A 16,990-nucleotide genomic window follows, 5' to 3' on the forward strand; every position below is an offset into this window, starting at 1 on the left:
TTTCGAGTAATGTACATTGTTTTTCTTGACAGAACTCCTGCGAGCTGTTTGGTCGAGTACCCATTGCTGGATTGTAATGCTTCCCCTACGAGTAACCTGAATTGTAAGGGCGACCTTAACCTGTTGCTCCGATTCACGTATCATCTCCACAGTTCTTAGCAATGTACTACGTCTCAATTCTGATAATAATGAAATGACAGGGAAGTAAAAGGTAACTGAAAGGAAACTGATAGGCGGGGAGTCATACCTTGGCTTCATAGTCGTGCTCGTCGGTCAGTGTCATCACTCCGCGCTTGATGTCGGTCATGTTGGAGTCGACAAAATGTGAGACTTTCCGAGGTTGGGAGTGCGAAGAAGGAAAGAAGGAAGTTGAGAGCTTGCTTGAATATATAGCTGTCTATTTTAGATTGATAATGACAATATATAAATGTGTCTATGCATGGAATCTAAAGAACTGTTAGCTGAGCACCCCATGGCTATAGACACAGTTTTCCTAGAAGGGTTTAGCGTATTTATATATTTAAAGGGTGTAGGATGTATAAGTGCGCTCCCTTGCCGTCGTTTTGATAAATCAATACCTTTTCAATGCTTTCTGGGTCATAGAATGTGGACTTCATAGCTACGAGTACCTCAAAGTGTACAGATTAAACAGGCAGGTCTAGGTAGAGGGCGTATGACGGAACTTTTAATAGAGCAAGTGGCTTAAAGGGTGGCTTGTGTTGCTCTCTATAGGTAGAATGACTTAAAGGGGTTGGTTAGACTATGAGATGTTTATATGTAATATGAAAGACTTCTTTGTCGTTCTTTCATAAAGAACTATTCGCCAATCGTTTACTTTAGAGATAGATTGCAAAATGACGCCATACCTATTACGGGTGAAGAGGTATAGTCTAATTCACAATCCTCGATCTATGGCCGGGGAGTCTGTTTAAGATCTCCACCCCTTGTACTGTACATCTTCCATAGTCGAGTTGAGTCACCTCACTGATGCATAGGGATGTGATGTATGGATCCAGGGGTATATTCCCGTACATCGGTCACATCATAATAAATCATAGAACATGCTAGAAGACAAACATGGCTACACAGTCAACATGTGTGAAACTAAATGTAGAGTGATATACGATTTATTGCATGTTGTGTGGTCATCTCCTGTCTCCTGATTGGCTCATATGCGCCTATGACTAGATCTGACTACAGTACAGGGATAGCAGTTTTGCCTCCAGAAACTTAAAGAGAAACTTAAGAGGAAATTACAAGGCACATATTAATGGATAAATATGACCGGATGCAAGTAGTCAATAGAACAGTAAATATAGCTGCAGCTGTAGGGGGGCTACAAATAGGTCGATCGTCGACCCGATCTCGGCCCACTTTTGCTTCTTAATTTTTGTTTCTTCCTCTTCTCCTCTCTCATCCTCGGCCCCTGTATTTGTGAGTCACAGCCCTTGCATTTAAATACCTTTGGTATCTCCTGGTCAATTGTGCTGATAATATACCTTGGAATTGCTAGTCCTGAACAGTCGAGCACGCACAATGCCTCTCATCAACACCACAGAAGTCAACGAGGACACTCGTGGTATGTGGACACTGTCTGATTCAGTTTATCTGTGATGCTCATCAATTCTTGTTAGTCCTTGGATACGACCCATTGCTGTCGCCGCAATTCCTCCAGACTGAGATCCCTGCTGTGAGTCAAATTTTTTTTTTCTGCACCCCGCACTGCGCGATTGACCGCATTTTGAACACCAAACTGACAGCAATTGCTTCAAACAGCCTGCCCGTGCCACCGAGACCGTTCGCTCTGGTCGTAACCAGGCAGTCGAGATTATCGAGCAGCGCGATGACCGTCTACTGGTCGTCGTTGGACCCTGCTCCATCCACGACCCGGACACTGCCCTCGAGTACGCCCGTCGCCTGAAGGAACTCTCAACAAAATTGGAGAAGGACCTCTGCGTCATTATGCGCGCCTACCTGGAGAAGCCCCGCACAACAGTCGGCTGGAAGGGTCTGATCAACGACCCCGACATCGACGAGACCTACAACATCAACAAGGGTCTCCGCGTGTCCCGTAAGCTGTACACCGACCTGACCAGCACCGGTCTGCCCATCGCCAGCGAGATGCTGGACACCATCTCCCCGCAGTACCTGGCGGACCTGATCTCGCTGGGCGCGATCGGCGCCCGCACAACCGAGTCCCAGCTGCACCGCGAGCTGGCCTCGGGTCTCTCCTTCCCCATCGGCTACAAGAACGGCACAGACGGCAACCTGACCGTGGCCGTGGACGCCATCGGCGCCGCTTCGCACCCGCACCGCTTCCTCGGTGTGACCAAGCAGGGTCTGGCCGCCATCACAAAGACTTCTGGCAACGAGCACGGCTTCGTGATCCTGCGCGGCGGCAACAGGGGCACCAACTATGACCGGGCCAGCATCAAGACTGCACGCGAGGCCCTCCGCGCCAAGAAGCAGCGTGAGGTCCTCATGGTCGACTGCTCCCACGGCAACTCCAACAAGAACCACCTCAACCAGCCCATCGTGGCCAAGGAGGTCTCCGACCAGCTCCGTGAGGGCGAGTCTGGTATCATTGGTGTCATGATCGAATCCAACATCTACGAGGGTAACCAGAAGGTTCCCCCCGAGGGACCTGCCGCTCTCCACCGTGGTGTCAGCATCACTGATGCTTGCATCAACTGGGAGATGACGGTTGATGTTCTGGAGGATCTGGCCGATGGTGTTCGTGCACGTCGTGCTGCCCGTAAAGCCGGTGCCAACGGCTCGCAATAAGCAAGTCGTTGCCTTCTTAGACGAATCGCTTGTCTGGGTTCCACGGCTCGTCATTGCGATGGTGAGGCGGGTCTGGTAAAATAAAAATATGCTTTCATTTCGGTGCCTGTTGTTTTTCTCAGGGTTTCAGCGGTTTCCTTTGTAATTTTCTTCTCCTGCCATGTGCTGTGATCATGTGTGAATGAGTCTTTGGTGCCCAGTCAGAATATGAAGGTTTTTCATTTCTGTGAACTTTTTTCACCAGTAGAGGTTGACTGGCAATGGGCCATAGTAGGAAAGTAAGATAGGGAAAAATGACGATGGGAAAGTAAAACTGAGGACTGTTAAATGTCCAGGGCCAACACTCTATAAGAACGGTTTTTACCTGCTCCACTGTGTGCATGGGCCAGGGGAAAGCGCTCTTCCGGCGCGTTGGGGGTCCCGTTTGTGGAATTAGTGCGACAAATCAAAGTCAGAGGCGGCGTTCATTTCGGTGAAGATCTGTAGTAATTTATTATGCTTTATAGTTTTAGGTTACTTGTATAGACAGTAGCTATAGAAAGTTACTGTACTTCGTGTAGTGAAATCTGGCGATTGGAGTAGAAATGAGAACAGATAGGAGCAGATCTATGTACTGTACACGATATACATTGAGGCCCGCCCATACACTCCTTTCAGAGTATAAAGGAAGGTCATACTGACTAGGAACACATTCCAGAAGAGAAGCTGGGAAAGGAAATCAAACGCCGTAAACCCCCTGGGAAGATGGAAGCAGGCCGCGAGATAATTCTGCGACTTGCCATGCAATAGAAAAGATTGTTGCAGATGGCGAAGAGTGAGGATTAGAGAGGACAGAGAACAGATGGATCTGGTGTGGAAGCATCATGCGTGTTTGTCCGGTGGTAGACGGTGAGGTCAGATCAGATCTGCATCCGAGGACGGGCCATGTCTCCCCACACATCCATTTTGGTCTCCCGTCCTTTCATTTTGGTTACTTTAAGCTGACAGTTGCTCCCATCTACCGCCCTGTCAACCAGCTAGTCCAACCCTTTGTCTTGGCCTTTGCGGCTTCTTCCGCGTTCTCGGCCATCACGTCCAACTGGCCGGGTAAGGGTACGCCGGTCTTTACGGCGGCGGCATCGATGGCCTGCTTGGCCTGCACCGCCTCTGTGACACTGCTATGGGGCTGCTCGGTTGATGCGGCGGCTGGGACAGCACCAGTATCCTCCATATTCAGCTTCTCGAAGAGGAAGCGCTTGGCCTTGGCCCACGGCTTTTGTGCCTTATCCTCCTCGCGCTTCTGCCTCACAATCTCACCAATGCTCTCCTTCTTCACGAGTTCCTGTTGCTCCTCGGTTGCGCTGCCGTTGGCGACGGCAAGCTGGGCCTGGTTGAGAGTCTCGAGTTCGCGTTCGATCCAGAGGGTGCGCTGACGACGGTTATAGAGCGTAAGTGAGATCATGGAGTAGACTGTAAGGACACCGCAAACACCTATTTGAATCAAGAATAATCAGCATATGGTCGGGTATCAGTGGATGTTGTTGGTTGTCATGTCGGGTATGGGCTGATGCATTCACGGCTTCAACCGATAACCTCCACAGGGCAGGAAACATACCGGACGCGGCAATCAATGTGTAGACCATTCCCTTGTGAGCCTTGTTGGCAAACCTCCGACCAGACTCAATCCACCGATCCGCACCAGTCCCAAGAGCCTGAGCCCTCTTCGCAGCCCGTGCCTGCGCGCGGAGTCGTTCCACCTTCTCCTTAGGTGTCTCCGGTTTCCCATCGGGGCCGGTATATTGTAGTGATTGCGTCTTCTGGTTGGCTTTCTTGCTCTTTCCGATATCCGCGGTCTGGAAACCGCCGGTCTTGGAGTTGGCGTAGGGCCCTGTGGCCGTGAACCGCGTTGCGTCTGCGGCGGATCGGGACATCGTTGCGCGTTCCCGGGTTCGGTGGGAGGCCTGTAGATCGTCTAATGGAATCCAAAATAGTACCTCTGACAACTTGGCCAGATGCAATTGATGTGTTTGTGGGGGGTGGGCTCTGGGCGTTGGCGAAAACCGGGGATTTGCAGGTTGAAGGTAAATTTTCAGCACGGGAGATGCGCCAAGACATTCAACAGCCTTATCGACAAACCTCCTTCGAGTTGCCTTTGTACATCTACAAATATCCGATATATCAAATAGTATAGATCTCGCTTGCTTTCTGCTTGCTGTCTGAAGGTTCGTTTTCATCTATAAATAACCTTTATTCCGGTTCCCATCTCTCTCCCATCCTCAACCCTCAACCAAGTGGCACCAACAACATGGCGGATGATCTATACAATTCCTCCGACCTCAACTCGGTCCTCCGTACTCTGTCTAGCTTAACTCCTCAAGGCAGCTCTCAGACGATACCACAAACCCATCAAATCTCTACCCCTGCTCCGTTGCACCGCTCAGAAAAGGCACTCCAGCCGCAACCCCGGCCACCGCGACCTTCCAATGGTCCTGCTGATCCATCTAATATCACGACTTGGCCTGCTGCATTACGCTATGTTATGCGCACTGTGGGCCAGACTGAAGAAACACAACATCGCATCCGCGGAATGATTCGCAGCCAACATCACCATGAACGTCAATGGTTCAATGCTCGCGAAGCATTGATAAAACAGCAACGAGGGCGCCCTGAGAAACAGAAGGAGCTCGATGCAGTTCTGTGAGTCTTTTCTCATTCTCAATTTTCTGTCCGTTTCTTTCGGTTTTCTTTAGTCTCTCCTCGATATTTCCATCTCGTTTTAGTCTTGTCATAGTTTTCTCCTGTTTTCTTTTCCCATTCGTTTATCTTGAATCTTTTTACTAATGTTCAACAGCCGATCAATCGGTGCTCCGGTGGATACAAAAGAGGCGGATACAGTACGTTCTTACTTCCACATCTACTCAGCCCTTTCTCAGGTCATCTTTAAGCTGCCCTACTATCAACTTGCTGACTGATAAATCAGGCCGAGCAAGATTTTGCTGCAGAAGTAGCAGCCTATGATACCAAGGTCTATAGGGCTGCTTCCCAGATGACAGACGCGCTGATATCTGAACTACGTGGTCTCGGTATACCTTTCTTCAAGATCCGTTCAGATTTGATTCAGGATTCCCCGACTGGGACAGGGACTCCTGGTTCTAGGGTTGCCCAAATACAGGAACCTGATCCCACCGGAGTCTCGTCGCAAATCACAAAATCCGAGCTTGTGAAATTGCAACAACGCATGCTAGAACTGTTGGAGGATCTGTGCAAGGAGTGATATTCTATTTTCCAATTGCTATCATCTCCTTATTCTCTTCATACAGTGTTGGTTGTGCACGCGAAGTATCTGACTAATGTCCACTACGAAGCCACTGTGTGACAGCAACCGAGACTTCGAGACTCCCGCGATATCGTCATCACTCTCGGGATGCTCTCTTGCTTTCTCAAATTTTCTTTTGAAGTCAAAGTCTCGGTTCACTTTCCGTCGAACCGAACTGAAAAATACAACATGGCCCAGAACACTTGCTTGTGTTTTTACTGCGAAAGTTTGCTCTAAAGATGAGTTAGCTGGGTTCAATCACAAGGATTTCGATCTTGTACTCGATGCTCCAATGTGTTTGCCGCAGTTGAACACCCAAATGGGAATATCTTCAGTGATAGATATCTATCTTTCTTTCGAGACCAAGACCAATTCCACGATACGAATTACGAAACGCAATAACAATTTACCGAATTTATTGAATCGAGACTCCTGAGGTTAGGATATATCCATGAATTCCTTCATAGCATATAGTCAAGCCATCCATTGTATCTATTGTCTTTCTTATAGTATTCATACTTTTTTTATCCCGCTGAATTTCTCACCTAGGCCGCAATGTCCACATATCGCACTGCTTAGGGTAGTCTCATTTCACAGTCTCAGAAATGGAACATAATTATACCAAGATAGTTGAATCGATATAAATGATTGGGACTCCTATATTTGGTAGAACGGGTGATGTAATAGGGACTCGGCTGTAGGGCATACCGCCCGGCGGCAAACGCCGATCCACCCGGGCTTTGACGTACGCTTCACCTTGCATTCATATTGAACATGACAACGAGAACCAAGATAAGTGGTCTCGCATCTCTTGCTTGCACAGAGTGCAGAAAGCAGCATCTCAAATGCGATGCTAGCAAACCATCGTGTTCACGATGTGTACAGAACGGGTTACTCTGCCAATATCTACCGTCTCGCCGAGGCGGACGCAAGAAATCCCGAAATGAAACCCCATATCAACGTCCTTCAATTTCGCAAAATCAGGCCAATGTCAGTGTTGATAATAATCTTCGGAAGTATTTTGCTAATGAATTTTTAGGCCAGATATCAGTCTTCCGTCTCCGTTGTGCCAATCACCCCTGTGCAGGTCACACCAGAGAACACACCACAGACCGGCAGGCAGACGGGGCTAAGTATTTCCACCGAATCGGCTCCATGGCCTGTGATGATTACGGGGAGTTCTCCGGTTCAAGATAATGTTGAACCTGCAAGCAAACCTCCACTTTACGATGAACGACTACCTCGGTTGTACTACGAGAATTTCCATGTCGCCCATCCAGTCTTGGTGCCCAGCTCATTGTATAATGATCGGAACTACCCTCATTTCCTGCAGATGGCAGTGAATTTTGTGGGCTCTCACTATGTTGCATCTATCTCCAGCCAGCAACACAAGGATCAAGTTGTTGCCGAGTTGAAAACCAACCCCGATCGATCGCCTTGTATGGTCCAGGCTTGGCTGATCTATTCCATTGCTCTCTATGCTCGCGATGAATGGCAAGAAGCACAAGAGGCTTTCTCTAATAGCATTGACATTGCTTTGGAGCTTGGCATGAACCGATGGTCATTCGCTTCATCGGCGAACCCGGAAAGGTCCATCGAAGCAGAGAGCATGAGAAGGACATGGTGGGAACTTTATGTTACCGATATCTTCATGGCGGTCTCTTTGAAGACAACAACACTTCGGTGTAGCACTGTCTCGCCGGAGGTGGGCTTGCCTTGCGAGGAGTCTGCATATAATAGCGGATGTGAAGTTACAAAACCTCGAATGATGATCGAGTTCAAGCGGAGGATTCTCGCTGCAGAAGACCCAGTTTTTTCATCATTCAGCTATCGCATTGAGGCCACGACCATCCTATGCCGAGTTCTTATTCTAAATCGACTACGAGACTGTCACCGCGATCATCTTCAGGCCATCGAAAATGCACTAGTGAGCTGGATCAACCACCTTCCACCAAAGAAACTCGACATTCTTGATTCATATGGTAACGTCGATGAAATGATGTTCCAAGCACACTTGACAATAGCATACGCTGCCATGCTCCTACACCTCCCGCGCAGCGACCTTCCATCTGTATTATCCCAATCTCAGCCCGATGAGCGGTTCTGGCCCGGTCTTTCTGGTCAACTCTCATCAACATTCACCCGCTTAGTTCACAGCATCAAAGCAACCGAGGCCTCAAGACGAATCTCCGACTCTATTTCTGTCTGTCCAAACGTCCCAAAGCACACACCTTTTATAATTCCCGCCTTGGCCCTCTGCGGACTCATCCAACTCGCCACTTCGACCAGCCATTCAGAGGAATGTTTCGATCACCATTGCAATCGAGTCACCCTCATCTTGGGATGTCTCAAAAGCACGCAACGGACCTGGATACTAGCCGAGTCCGTGTACCATGGCCTCCGATCTTCTGCATCGGACATTCTCTCCGATTCCATGGCGAAATGGAACGCCGAGCCTCTGCATAGATTCATGCCAGCAGTCTCGACACCGAATGTGCAGGAAAGACCAAGCTCGAGTGCAAACCCGGCCACGACTATGACATACGGACAAGACTTCACACCGCCAGAGTTTACTTCAACATTTATCGATCCTACTTGTTACAATGCTTCATTCTTCAGTGCTATCCCTGACTTTGATATCAATTAGCGGTTATACCCGGGAGCGGAGGAAGTGTTTCTGTACTAATATGATCTATGTACATCAGTTACCTCACAATTAAAAGTATACATCAGCTGACTACGTAGTCACGCAGACCAGGTGCATACTGAAACTCGGAACAAATGCTGATAATACGTAATAGCAGGGGCCTGAACTTCAATCAGAAATTCCGATTTGCAGGCTTGTTCAGTCGCCGAAGGGTAACCTGGGTCGCCGACTGAGCCGTCAATCATTGGTGTTGATTGGTCACTACTTAAATAAACTTCCCCACTCGGCGATCCAGTCGGAAGCCTCACGCGCACACGTTGTACGTATATTTTGAGGCGCTACTTGCATTGACTAAACCGGAAGATCAAGTTATCCTGCTATATGTTCTTATGCGGTGAAGCTGGTTGATATCGTCGGAACTCTGATTGGATGTGGCCCTATTTCAATGATCTGCAAGTCTCATGCTCCTTCTTCTACTTCACGAGATAACTTAGGCCATTTCTACTGCATTGTAGCGGTGTCACCGAGTATTCCTCCATCTGGTCTTTGTTTGAATTGACTAAATACCCGAGTGTAACCGGGGTTGATCTGCGTATCTTAATCTAATTAACACATGTTTTCTACCTCATACTTCGCCGTCCACGATTGACCGCCAGAGGAGAGTATACATCATGCTTAGACCTCAGCTGAGACTTTATTAACGTCGCTTGCATTACCATCTCATCTGGTGCATCATCATTTGTACAATACTTGTACTAGGTTCGACTGCAGGCTGCACACTATGGCGTTATCAATTCTCTCTATGGCGTTATTAGTTCGTAGTCAAAACTGCCCTGATTTAAACGTGGGTTAGTTCGGTCTTGTAACTCTCTGCTAACTATGAATTCTTTAACTCTTCAAAATTAATATGGGAATATACTCAACTTGAGATTATAGCTACAGCCAAGAGAGATATGCCAAGCGCGCCACAGTAACATAAACATGGGGATGCATACCTCCAACCCCACCGCCAGACGCCAATCCCTGTCTTTCTCGAAATAAGCGAATCAACTGTCATCTGCAGAAACAACGGTAAGGACTTTGAGAACCGTTGGCCCAGACTGCAATGGGTCCGCGGCCCTGGAATGCAAGGTATTGGATCAATCGGCGATTGAAACGGGCATTCAGGGGAATGCCAGAATATGCAGCATGATCTCAGAGATAACAGATCTCAACCACAAGTCCTCTTTATAATTTCTCCTATATCTGTTCACAGCTCCAACCTCCATTGCTAACTCTACGCCTCATCCATCAATCATCACAATGTCATACGCCGTCATTCCCACACTGCCCCTAAACACTGGTCTATCACCAGGCTACAAGCACTACACACCGCAATACAACCTAGAGGACCTTGTACAAGATATCAAAGCCCATCTAGGAGAGAGCGGCGGCATTTCTTCAGCAGACGTGGATAACGAATACCTCATCTCTCTGGCAAAGAAATACATCTCAGACCCGAACGACTGGGCTCGCTACTTCTACAACGACCCCAGCAAGGCCTACACCCGCAATGCAATTGAGAATATCAACCAGAAGGCAAATATTGTGAGTGAAATTCTCAGTCATATCCGGTTGTTATCATCAGTCTAACCCAATATCCCAGCTCCTCCTCGTCTGGAACCCCGGGAAAGGCTCCCCCATCCACGACCATGCCAATGCCCATTGCATCATGAAGATCTTGGCTGGCACATTGCAAGAGACTGTCTATGACCTCCCCGATCAGGGATCGGATTGTCCGGGTCCTTTGGATATCAAATCTGATTCGAGGCATACGATGAACGACGTCGCGTATATCTCTGATGATATTGGCTTGCATCGGGTTTATAACCCGAGTAGTGACCAAGTTGCTGTTTCTCTTCACTGTGAGTTCTGCACCGAGGATTTTGAGCCTCTTTCTTGGTGTTTGGTGCTAACAGAGGCTTCTCCAGTGTACACCCCTCCCAATGCTGCCGACTATGGATACAACATCTACAACGAGAAAACAGGCAAGGCGAGTTTCGTACCCCAGGCTCATTCTGTTCCGCGGAAAGAATGAACTCGACTCTTATGGGTGTTTATTGGCGCATGGCATGGGGAGTTCTTTTTCTTTTTTTTTGGTTCTCTATTTCTCCTTTCCCTTTTTTCCCCATGAGCACCAAGCATGTCTGATAGATTGATTTTCCATTTCAACCGGTTTCGATGAAAGCGATTTTGCTGGTATACCCTTAACGAGATAATGACTCTATTTACGATGACTCCAAATTCTATCAAAGTCCAATACAATATGACATAAATCGCTAGAAAACGCAAGTTCTGCTCTCCATTGAGAACAGGCTTCTGACCTTACAAAGAGTAGTCAATGCTTCATTATGAAATTGTTTCTATATGAATAAGCACATAGGACACCTGGAAGGGGTCGATTTGCTTAGTGGACTCATTGCAAGTCTCCGAAAAACCAGAACGTCGTCCAGTCGTCAGGTTAAATGCCGTGTGTCGGGAACTTCCAGATCATGTCCCTGTTGATACTTCCCTGCCTTCCTTCTTGTGTTTTCTTGCACCTTTTCCCCAGTCGTGAGGACTCCATGAAAGATCTTGTTGATGTCATCCTTCTACTCCTCGTCAATCTCACAATCCTTGTCATAGTTCGAGCTGAAGTGTAGTGATTATATAGCCATGCAATGATATTATACATTCAATGCTAAGTTGGATGCAAGCGACAGGGAAGAAAAAGTGGTAAGGCCAAGGAAGGAGACAATGAAGAAGGATGATGAACTATATATTGAGTGGCATGAGCTTTATAATTATAGCTCGTAGACCTAGGGTTAGCAACCAACAAACAAGGCCTGAAACTTGAAACCTAAGGTAACATATTGGCTGCCAAAAAGTAAACTTCGAGTGATCTGAAACTGAATGGTTTTACGACTTTATGAGAGTATTGTGCTTTTAATTGTTACGAATGGTAATATTAGTCTGGTGAACAAACGTGAGGTCTAAGTGGTATAGAGACAAATTGATTGAAGTGGCATTGACTACTCTCAGTGACGATTGACAATGAACGTATGATCTAAACTGACAATCGCAAATATGCCTATATACAAACTGCTAAACCCGGGCCTAGAGCTATCGGGGCATGCCAAAAACCGATGGGGGCGAAGATCAGACAATTCTTCAAGAGGCTCCGCAGTCCCTGGGATGTCGGAGGTCGGATGTAATACTCCGCGCTGACTATGACCTGTGACTGGTGGACCTCTCGGATTTTGGACCCTCGGCGCTCGGCGGGTTTTGCACCGATGGATATAGTTCAGAGTAAGATTTGGCACTTTATGTATAAGTTGATCATGTATTCATTTTTTTTGTTTGATTTTGGTCTTTAAATCCCATATCTTTCAAGATCATGTCTAGAGCTCGCCTTCTTCCACGGTATTTAACAACAAAGTCTGCCTCGGCTTTTGTTGTACTCGGCTTAGGGGCCTACTGCACTCGATCTTTTATTATACCGACTAGCCATGCAGAATCAAATGAACCTCCAAAGGTGTTCTCTGGGTTTGGTTTTACTACGCTACGACTGCAAAGTGCGAAAGATGTGAACCATAACACGAAACGACTGGTCTTCGAGTTTCCAGAACAGAATGCCAAAAGCGGATTGACACTGACATGTATGGACACCAGTATGATGAATGAGCTCACGAGATGTATCTTCTAACACACTGCAGCGGCCCTCCTCACAATCACCCGTCCGGAAGGACGATGGCTCCCCGTACTACGTCCATATACACCTATCAGCGATCTAGGTATATCTCATCCAACCCCATACCCCGACACAAGTACATGGAACTAACAAAAACACCAGACCAACCCGGCAACATCGAGCTAATGGTCAAGAAATACCCAAATGGCAAAGCCAGCAGTCACCTCCACTCTCTCGTCCCAGGAGACACCCTCACATTCGCAGCAGCCATCAAAGGCGAGTCCTGGACACCTAACAAGCATCCCCAGATCTACGCCATAGCCGGTGGAGCGGGTATCACACCTATTTACCAGCTAGTTCAGGGCATCCTCAATAACCCAGAGGACAAGACGAAGATCAGGCTTGTGTTCGGTGTCAATACGGAACAGGATTTGCTTCTTAGGGAGGAACTTAAGGGTTTCAAGACTCGGTTCCCGGATCGGTTTGATTATCTTTATACTGTTAGTCATCCAACTGAAGAGGCTGGGAGTGGAAATGGGGAGGTTAGGAAGGGTTATCTTACTGAGGAGCTTTTGAGGGGTGTTGTTACGGCTGATGGAGATGCGAGGGTCTTTGTTTGTGGGCCTCCTGCTATGGAGGAGGCTTTGGCTGGATCTTGGGGGAAGGAGGGTATTTTGGCGAAGCTTGGGTTTAGGAAGGATCAGGTTTGTAAGTTTTAGTTCATAGGTGTTTGTTTTATGCATGTATATTAGAGGTGTTTGGGTGATTATATTATGTTTGATTTGGTTTTCTCTCCATCGGTTCTTATCTAGGGTCCATGGATCATGATATGAGAGATCGTAGCAACAGATATGGTAAAAAGTATCCTAAAAGCCAAGGCATTCTTATTGTCCAGTAGGATGACATGAGTGATTGCCTGGGGCATTTGGTATAAAAGTTTAGCCGAAGTATTCCCAAATCCTTTAGCCCTTTACCAGTAAAGGCCCACGTAGTCCAACATAAACTACATATACATGTACATCCAAGAAACAAATAAGTAGCTTATTTCTTAAGATTTCAACGTCCCACCAACCTATAATCTAGCAAACATTAACCAGAACCAGTATCTGCTTCAGTAAACAATGACGCGGCCTTCCCCCTCTAGGACCAACCCGTCGTCAGCCTTGAGCCACGTACTCTTCATAAAGTCAATCCTATTTAGTTAATCATTTCTCTATTCGACAGGTAGCCAGACACACCTGCGTATGAGCAACCTTATAAATCTTTCCATGTTGGGTAATGAACAGTGTCAATCAACACAATTTTCCTGATGCTTAGCTCCCACCATGTCCCCACAATTCTGCTACACAGTCTCCATTGGCGCCGCCCCAAAACGGGAGCTGTCACGATCATATACTGCAGTGAGCGGTGTGGGTAAACGAAAGGATCAGATAGGAGAAATTATCGTAAGAGTTGGAAGAGGATACTGTGGAAGGAGAGACAGAGACAGAAACAGAACAAACGTTGACTTTATTCAAGCTATGTTACAACATCGAACCTGCCCAAACCCAGCCATCCAGAACAAGATATAAGTTATGTCCAGCTAGAGTACATGTATCAGGTCAAAAGCCAAGCGACGCTAAACATCAGACCAGACTGTCGTGTCAACTAAAGCACAAAGCTTGGATGGTACTGTAGTGGATCCATCCATACTGTAAAGTAGAAAGCGAGCGAAGATCAATACCTCGTGTGTAATGTCTATCCACAGATCAACAAGGATGGAACGTGAAGCAAAGACGAAACAAAGTCTCAAAGAAAAGATCAGTTCGACTGCGGTAGAATGCAGGTACAGTGTGTATCAGGATAGGACAGGACAGTATGGTAAATATATTCACACTATATACAGACATGGATTTCGTAAAGTAGACGAAACCAGCCCCAGGGCGGATCCCCGGATAGAATAATATTACACAAGAATTGAGAACAGAACCTTGACGTAGTGTAGGTTAGTTCGAGTCCCCAGCAGAAAAATCAAAACAGAAGGAAAAGAAAATAAATGCCGCACACAAGCACAGCCTGGCGATGTCCGTAGGTGATATGATAGTAACAAAAATGAAAACAAAAACAAAAATAAAAATAACGCCTAATTGGGGTATGATATGCATGGAACGATCATGACCTGGTTGATATATACCAGTGGCCTCAGCTATCCTCTCTTTTCTTCGGTCCTTCAGTCTTTCCGTCTTTCGATTTTCTTTCTCTTTTTCTTTCTTTCTCGGGCCAAAGACGTGGTATGTGGTTGATTTTGTGTCCAGATTGCAAACCCAACTCCGTAGTGATACAGGTCGCAGCTGGAAAGGGGTCAAAACGATACAGATGCAGACGTAAATGCAGATGCAGAAATCAGGCACAATATGCAATGCTAATCATGCAGGATGGAAAGCGAAAGAGCGAAACGCTTTACTCCCGGGGAGCGGAGGTGAGGTGGATCTCTTCCGTGGGAAGTCCCTCCTCGGAGGGGACGTGCTGGTAAGAGCGCGAGCGGCGAGCGCGGATGGCGTGCCAGATGGCGTAGCCCGCACCGCCGAGGGTGCAGGCTACCAGGATGAAGATTAGGAGACTGCCGACGCCGCGGATGATGTCGTAGGCCGTGTAGACTGCTTTGGCGACTTCCTTTGCGTCGGCGTATTGGGAGTTGCTGTGGCTGCTAGAGCCGCTAGAGCCAGTCGAGGTGCCGTCGTTAATTAGGTCAGCTGATTCATCGCCGCTGATGGCGTTGCTGTCGCTGTCGTTGTCAGAGCTGCTGCCGGAGGAAGAGCCTAGGTTCTTGTTGGCTGCGGCGATGATGGATGGGTCGTCGGGGCTAGGTCCGGAGGCGTTTCCGTCCCAGCCAGCACTCTTCCAGTTCGTGGGGATTTCGGTGCGCACGGTTACGGAGGTGTGCATGACATTGCCATCGGCATCAATAGCTTGGGCAGAAACCCAGTCCATGTAGCCGTCGGCGATGAACATGGTCTCGAAGTCGGTCTTGTTGACGGAGCCGATGAACACGGGTTCGCCGCGGTCGTAGGCCTGCGCATAGAAGTTCCATTTGACGACGTCGGTTGCTCCGTTCCAGCTGACGTAGAGGAGGGTTGTGGTGTCCTCTTCGTCGGTTCCGTAGACGGATGCGACCAGGTCGGGCGGGGCAGATGGGCGGCCGGTAAATTCGCCCTTGAAAGAGCGGTAGGTCGAGTACCGCTCGGAAGCGAAGCGGGCAGTCATTAGAAGATCACCGTTCGAGGCGTGCTCGCTGGAATAGCCGCGCTCACTCCATCCGACGAAGATGTTCTCGTTGGGGAGGACACGCACACTACCACGGAGTCGGGTGAGACCGCCGTCAGGGCGGTTGATACGGCGGATCACTCTGGCAGTCATGGGAACGACGGCGGTGTCCAGCTCGATAATCAAAGCGGCCGAGACATTCTCGTCGTTGCCTCGTTCGTCGGAAGCGTTGTTCAGGACTGAAATAACGTGGTGGGTGCCGTTCGAAGAGACAAACTTGACATCGTGCTGCTTGGAGAAGGTGAAGTCCTGGTCGAAGTTGCTCTCCAATCCACCCAGCCGCCAGACGATGTTTCCATCCTGGCCGGAAATCAAGTAGATAGTGTTGGTGAAACGTAAGGAGATCAGATAGTCACCGGCCTCATTCTTGTCGACTGCGTTGATGTGCACGTAATCCCAACCGGGCTCTCCGGCGGGGCTGTCCCACGCGTTGAACATGTTCGATTCATGCAAGGCAATCTTGTCGTACGAGTCCCACTCGACGAGAACTTCGCTAGTCTCAACGTCCAACTCGACAAACCCACCAGTCGTCACCCAACTCTCTTCCGTAGGGCGACCGAAATCTGCCATGTTGACCACCTGGCTACGGTAGGTACAGGCCAGAGCAGTCTTTCCACCGTCCATAATGTTGAACTCGTGCATGTTGAAGTCATGGAGCTCATTGACAACCTGGACCTCCTTCTCCACCTCATACTTGTTGTTCACGATAGCACCATGGCCCTTCTTCGAATTGTCGAATTCCCACCCCACAATAAACGAAAGATGCGGGTTGTCATCGATATTGTGCACCGGCTTGAAGTCGAAAGTATTGTGGTTATCGTACAAGGGCGATCCAGCCCAGATCAAGACCTGTTGCGCGGGACGTCAGTTGCATGTTGACCGGGGTCTTGGGGGCCAAGACATACGCCGTTGTCATCGTAGATATAGGGTCCGACTTGGTATTGCTGGTACTTCTGGGTGGGATGTTCTGGAGAGATCTGACCATACGGCGCGACGAACCAGTAGCCAGGGGCCATGCGCTCGCGGTCGTAGTAGGTGATTTCCCATTTCAAGGCTCGGACCTCTGGGAGCTATACAGACGTCAGGATGAAACACGGTAAAGAAAGGCAGTATTCAGCCCTACGGTCACAAAGGACATCAAGTCCGCATCATGGCGCTCGGCAACGACATTACTCGAGAACAGGAGTAATAGCGCACCCCAGAACATAGTGAATTGAAGGAATGGATAGGAAGGAAGATCTCCCAAAAAGCG

At 48.2% G+C, this 16,990-nt stretch overlaps 7 protein-coding genes across 7 annotated transcripts, besides 2 other annotated features; 5 read left to right on the plus strand and 2 right to left on the minus strand.

Moving 5' to 3' along the window:
- Window positions 1–173: 173 nt before the first annotated feature.
- Window positions 174–179: a sequence feature (Short protein (PENARI_c010G06023, OGE52555.1) was converted to a misc_feature.).
- Window positions 180–247: 68 nt separating this feature from the next.
- Window positions 248–307: a sequence feature (Short protein (PENARI_c010G06023, OGE52555.1) was converted to a misc_feature.).
- A 1,229-nt stretch (window positions 308–1,536) lies between these two features.
- On the plus strand, window positions 1,537–2,784 carry PENARI_c010G02796 (3-deoxy-7-phosphoheptulonate synthase; the record flags this gene model as incomplete). The annotated part of the gene is made up of 3 exons (XM_022632167.1): window positions 1,537–1,579; window positions 1,635–1,690; window positions 1,777–2,784. 3 exons carry the CDS (start codon window positions 1,537–1,539, stop codon window positions 2,782–2,784), a joined length of 1,107 nt encoding a protein of 368 aa, XP_022487823.1.
- A 997-nt stretch (window positions 2,785–3,781) lies between these two features.
- Window positions 3,782–4,694, minus strand: PENARI_c010G00837 (cytochrome c oxidase assembly protein COX14; the record flags this gene model as incomplete). Its single annotated transcript, XM_022632115.1, has 2 exons — window positions 3,782–4,254; window positions 4,379–4,694. 2 exons carry the CDS (start codon window positions 4,692–4,694, stop codon window positions 3,782–3,784), a joined length of 789 nt encoding a protein of 262 aa, XP_022487967.1.
- A 374-nt stretch (window positions 4,695–5,068) lies between these two features.
- PENARI_c010G09141 (DUF2458 domain-containing protein) lies at window positions 5,069–6,037 on the plus strand (the record flags this gene model as incomplete). The annotated part of the gene is made up of 3 exons (XM_022632358.1): window positions 5,069–5,460; window positions 5,615–5,657; window positions 5,744–6,037. The coding sequence occupies 3 exons, from the start codon at window positions 5,069–5,071 to the stop codon at window positions 6,035–6,037; spliced, it is 729 nt and encodes a 242-aa protein (XP_022487738.1).
- Window positions 6,038–7,067: 1,030 nt separating this feature from the next.
- On the plus strand, window positions 7,068–8,726 carry PENARI_c010G00628 (fungal specific transcription factor domain-containing protein; the record flags this gene model as incomplete). The annotated part of the gene is made up of 2 exons (XM_022632108.1): window positions 7,068–7,073; window positions 7,119–8,726. The coding sequence occupies 2 exons, from the start codon at window positions 7,068–7,070 to the stop codon at window positions 8,724–8,726; spliced, it is 1,614 nt and encodes a 537-aa protein (XP_022487938.1).
- A 1,302-nt stretch (window positions 8,727–10,028) lies between these two features.
- PENARI_c010G07827 (uncharacterized protein) lies at window positions 10,029–10,803 on the plus strand (the record flags this gene model as incomplete). The annotated part of the gene is made up of 3 exons (XM_022632311.1): window positions 10,029–10,313; window positions 10,372–10,630; window positions 10,697–10,803. 3 exons carry the CDS (start codon window positions 10,029–10,031, stop codon window positions 10,801–10,803), a joined length of 651 nt encoding a protein of 216 aa, XP_022487690.1.
- Window positions 10,804–12,141: 1,338 nt separating this feature from the next.
- PENARI_c010G04776 (cytochrome b5 reductase family protein) lies at window positions 12,142–13,553 on the plus strand (the record flags this gene model as incomplete). Its single annotated transcript, XM_022632227.1, has 4 exons — window positions 12,142–12,403; window positions 12,461–12,538; window positions 12,598–13,143; window positions 13,489–13,553. 4 exons carry the CDS (start codon window positions 12,142–12,144, stop codon window positions 13,551–13,553), a joined length of 951 nt encoding a protein of 316 aa, XP_022488045.1.
- Window positions 13,554–14,874: 1,321 nt separating this feature from the next.
- On the minus strand, window positions 14,875–16,945 carry PENARI_c010G10201 (uncharacterized protein; the record flags this gene model as incomplete). The annotated part of the gene is made up of 3 exons (XM_022632390.1): window positions 14,875–16,587; window positions 16,644–16,808; window positions 16,862–16,945. The coding sequence occupies 3 exons, from the start codon at window positions 16,943–16,945 to the stop codon at window positions 14,875–14,877; spliced, it is 1,962 nt and encodes a 653-aa protein (XP_022487758.1).
- Window positions 16,946–16,990: the final 45 nt, after the last annotated feature.

This window comes from Penicillium arizonense, assembly GCF_001773325.1.
Source record: "Penicillium arizonense strain CBS 141311 chromosome Unknown PENARI_contig010, whole genome shotgun sequence".
NCBI lineage: Eukaryota > Fungi > Ascomycota > Eurotiomycetes > Eurotiales > Aspergillaceae > Penicillium > Penicillium arizonense.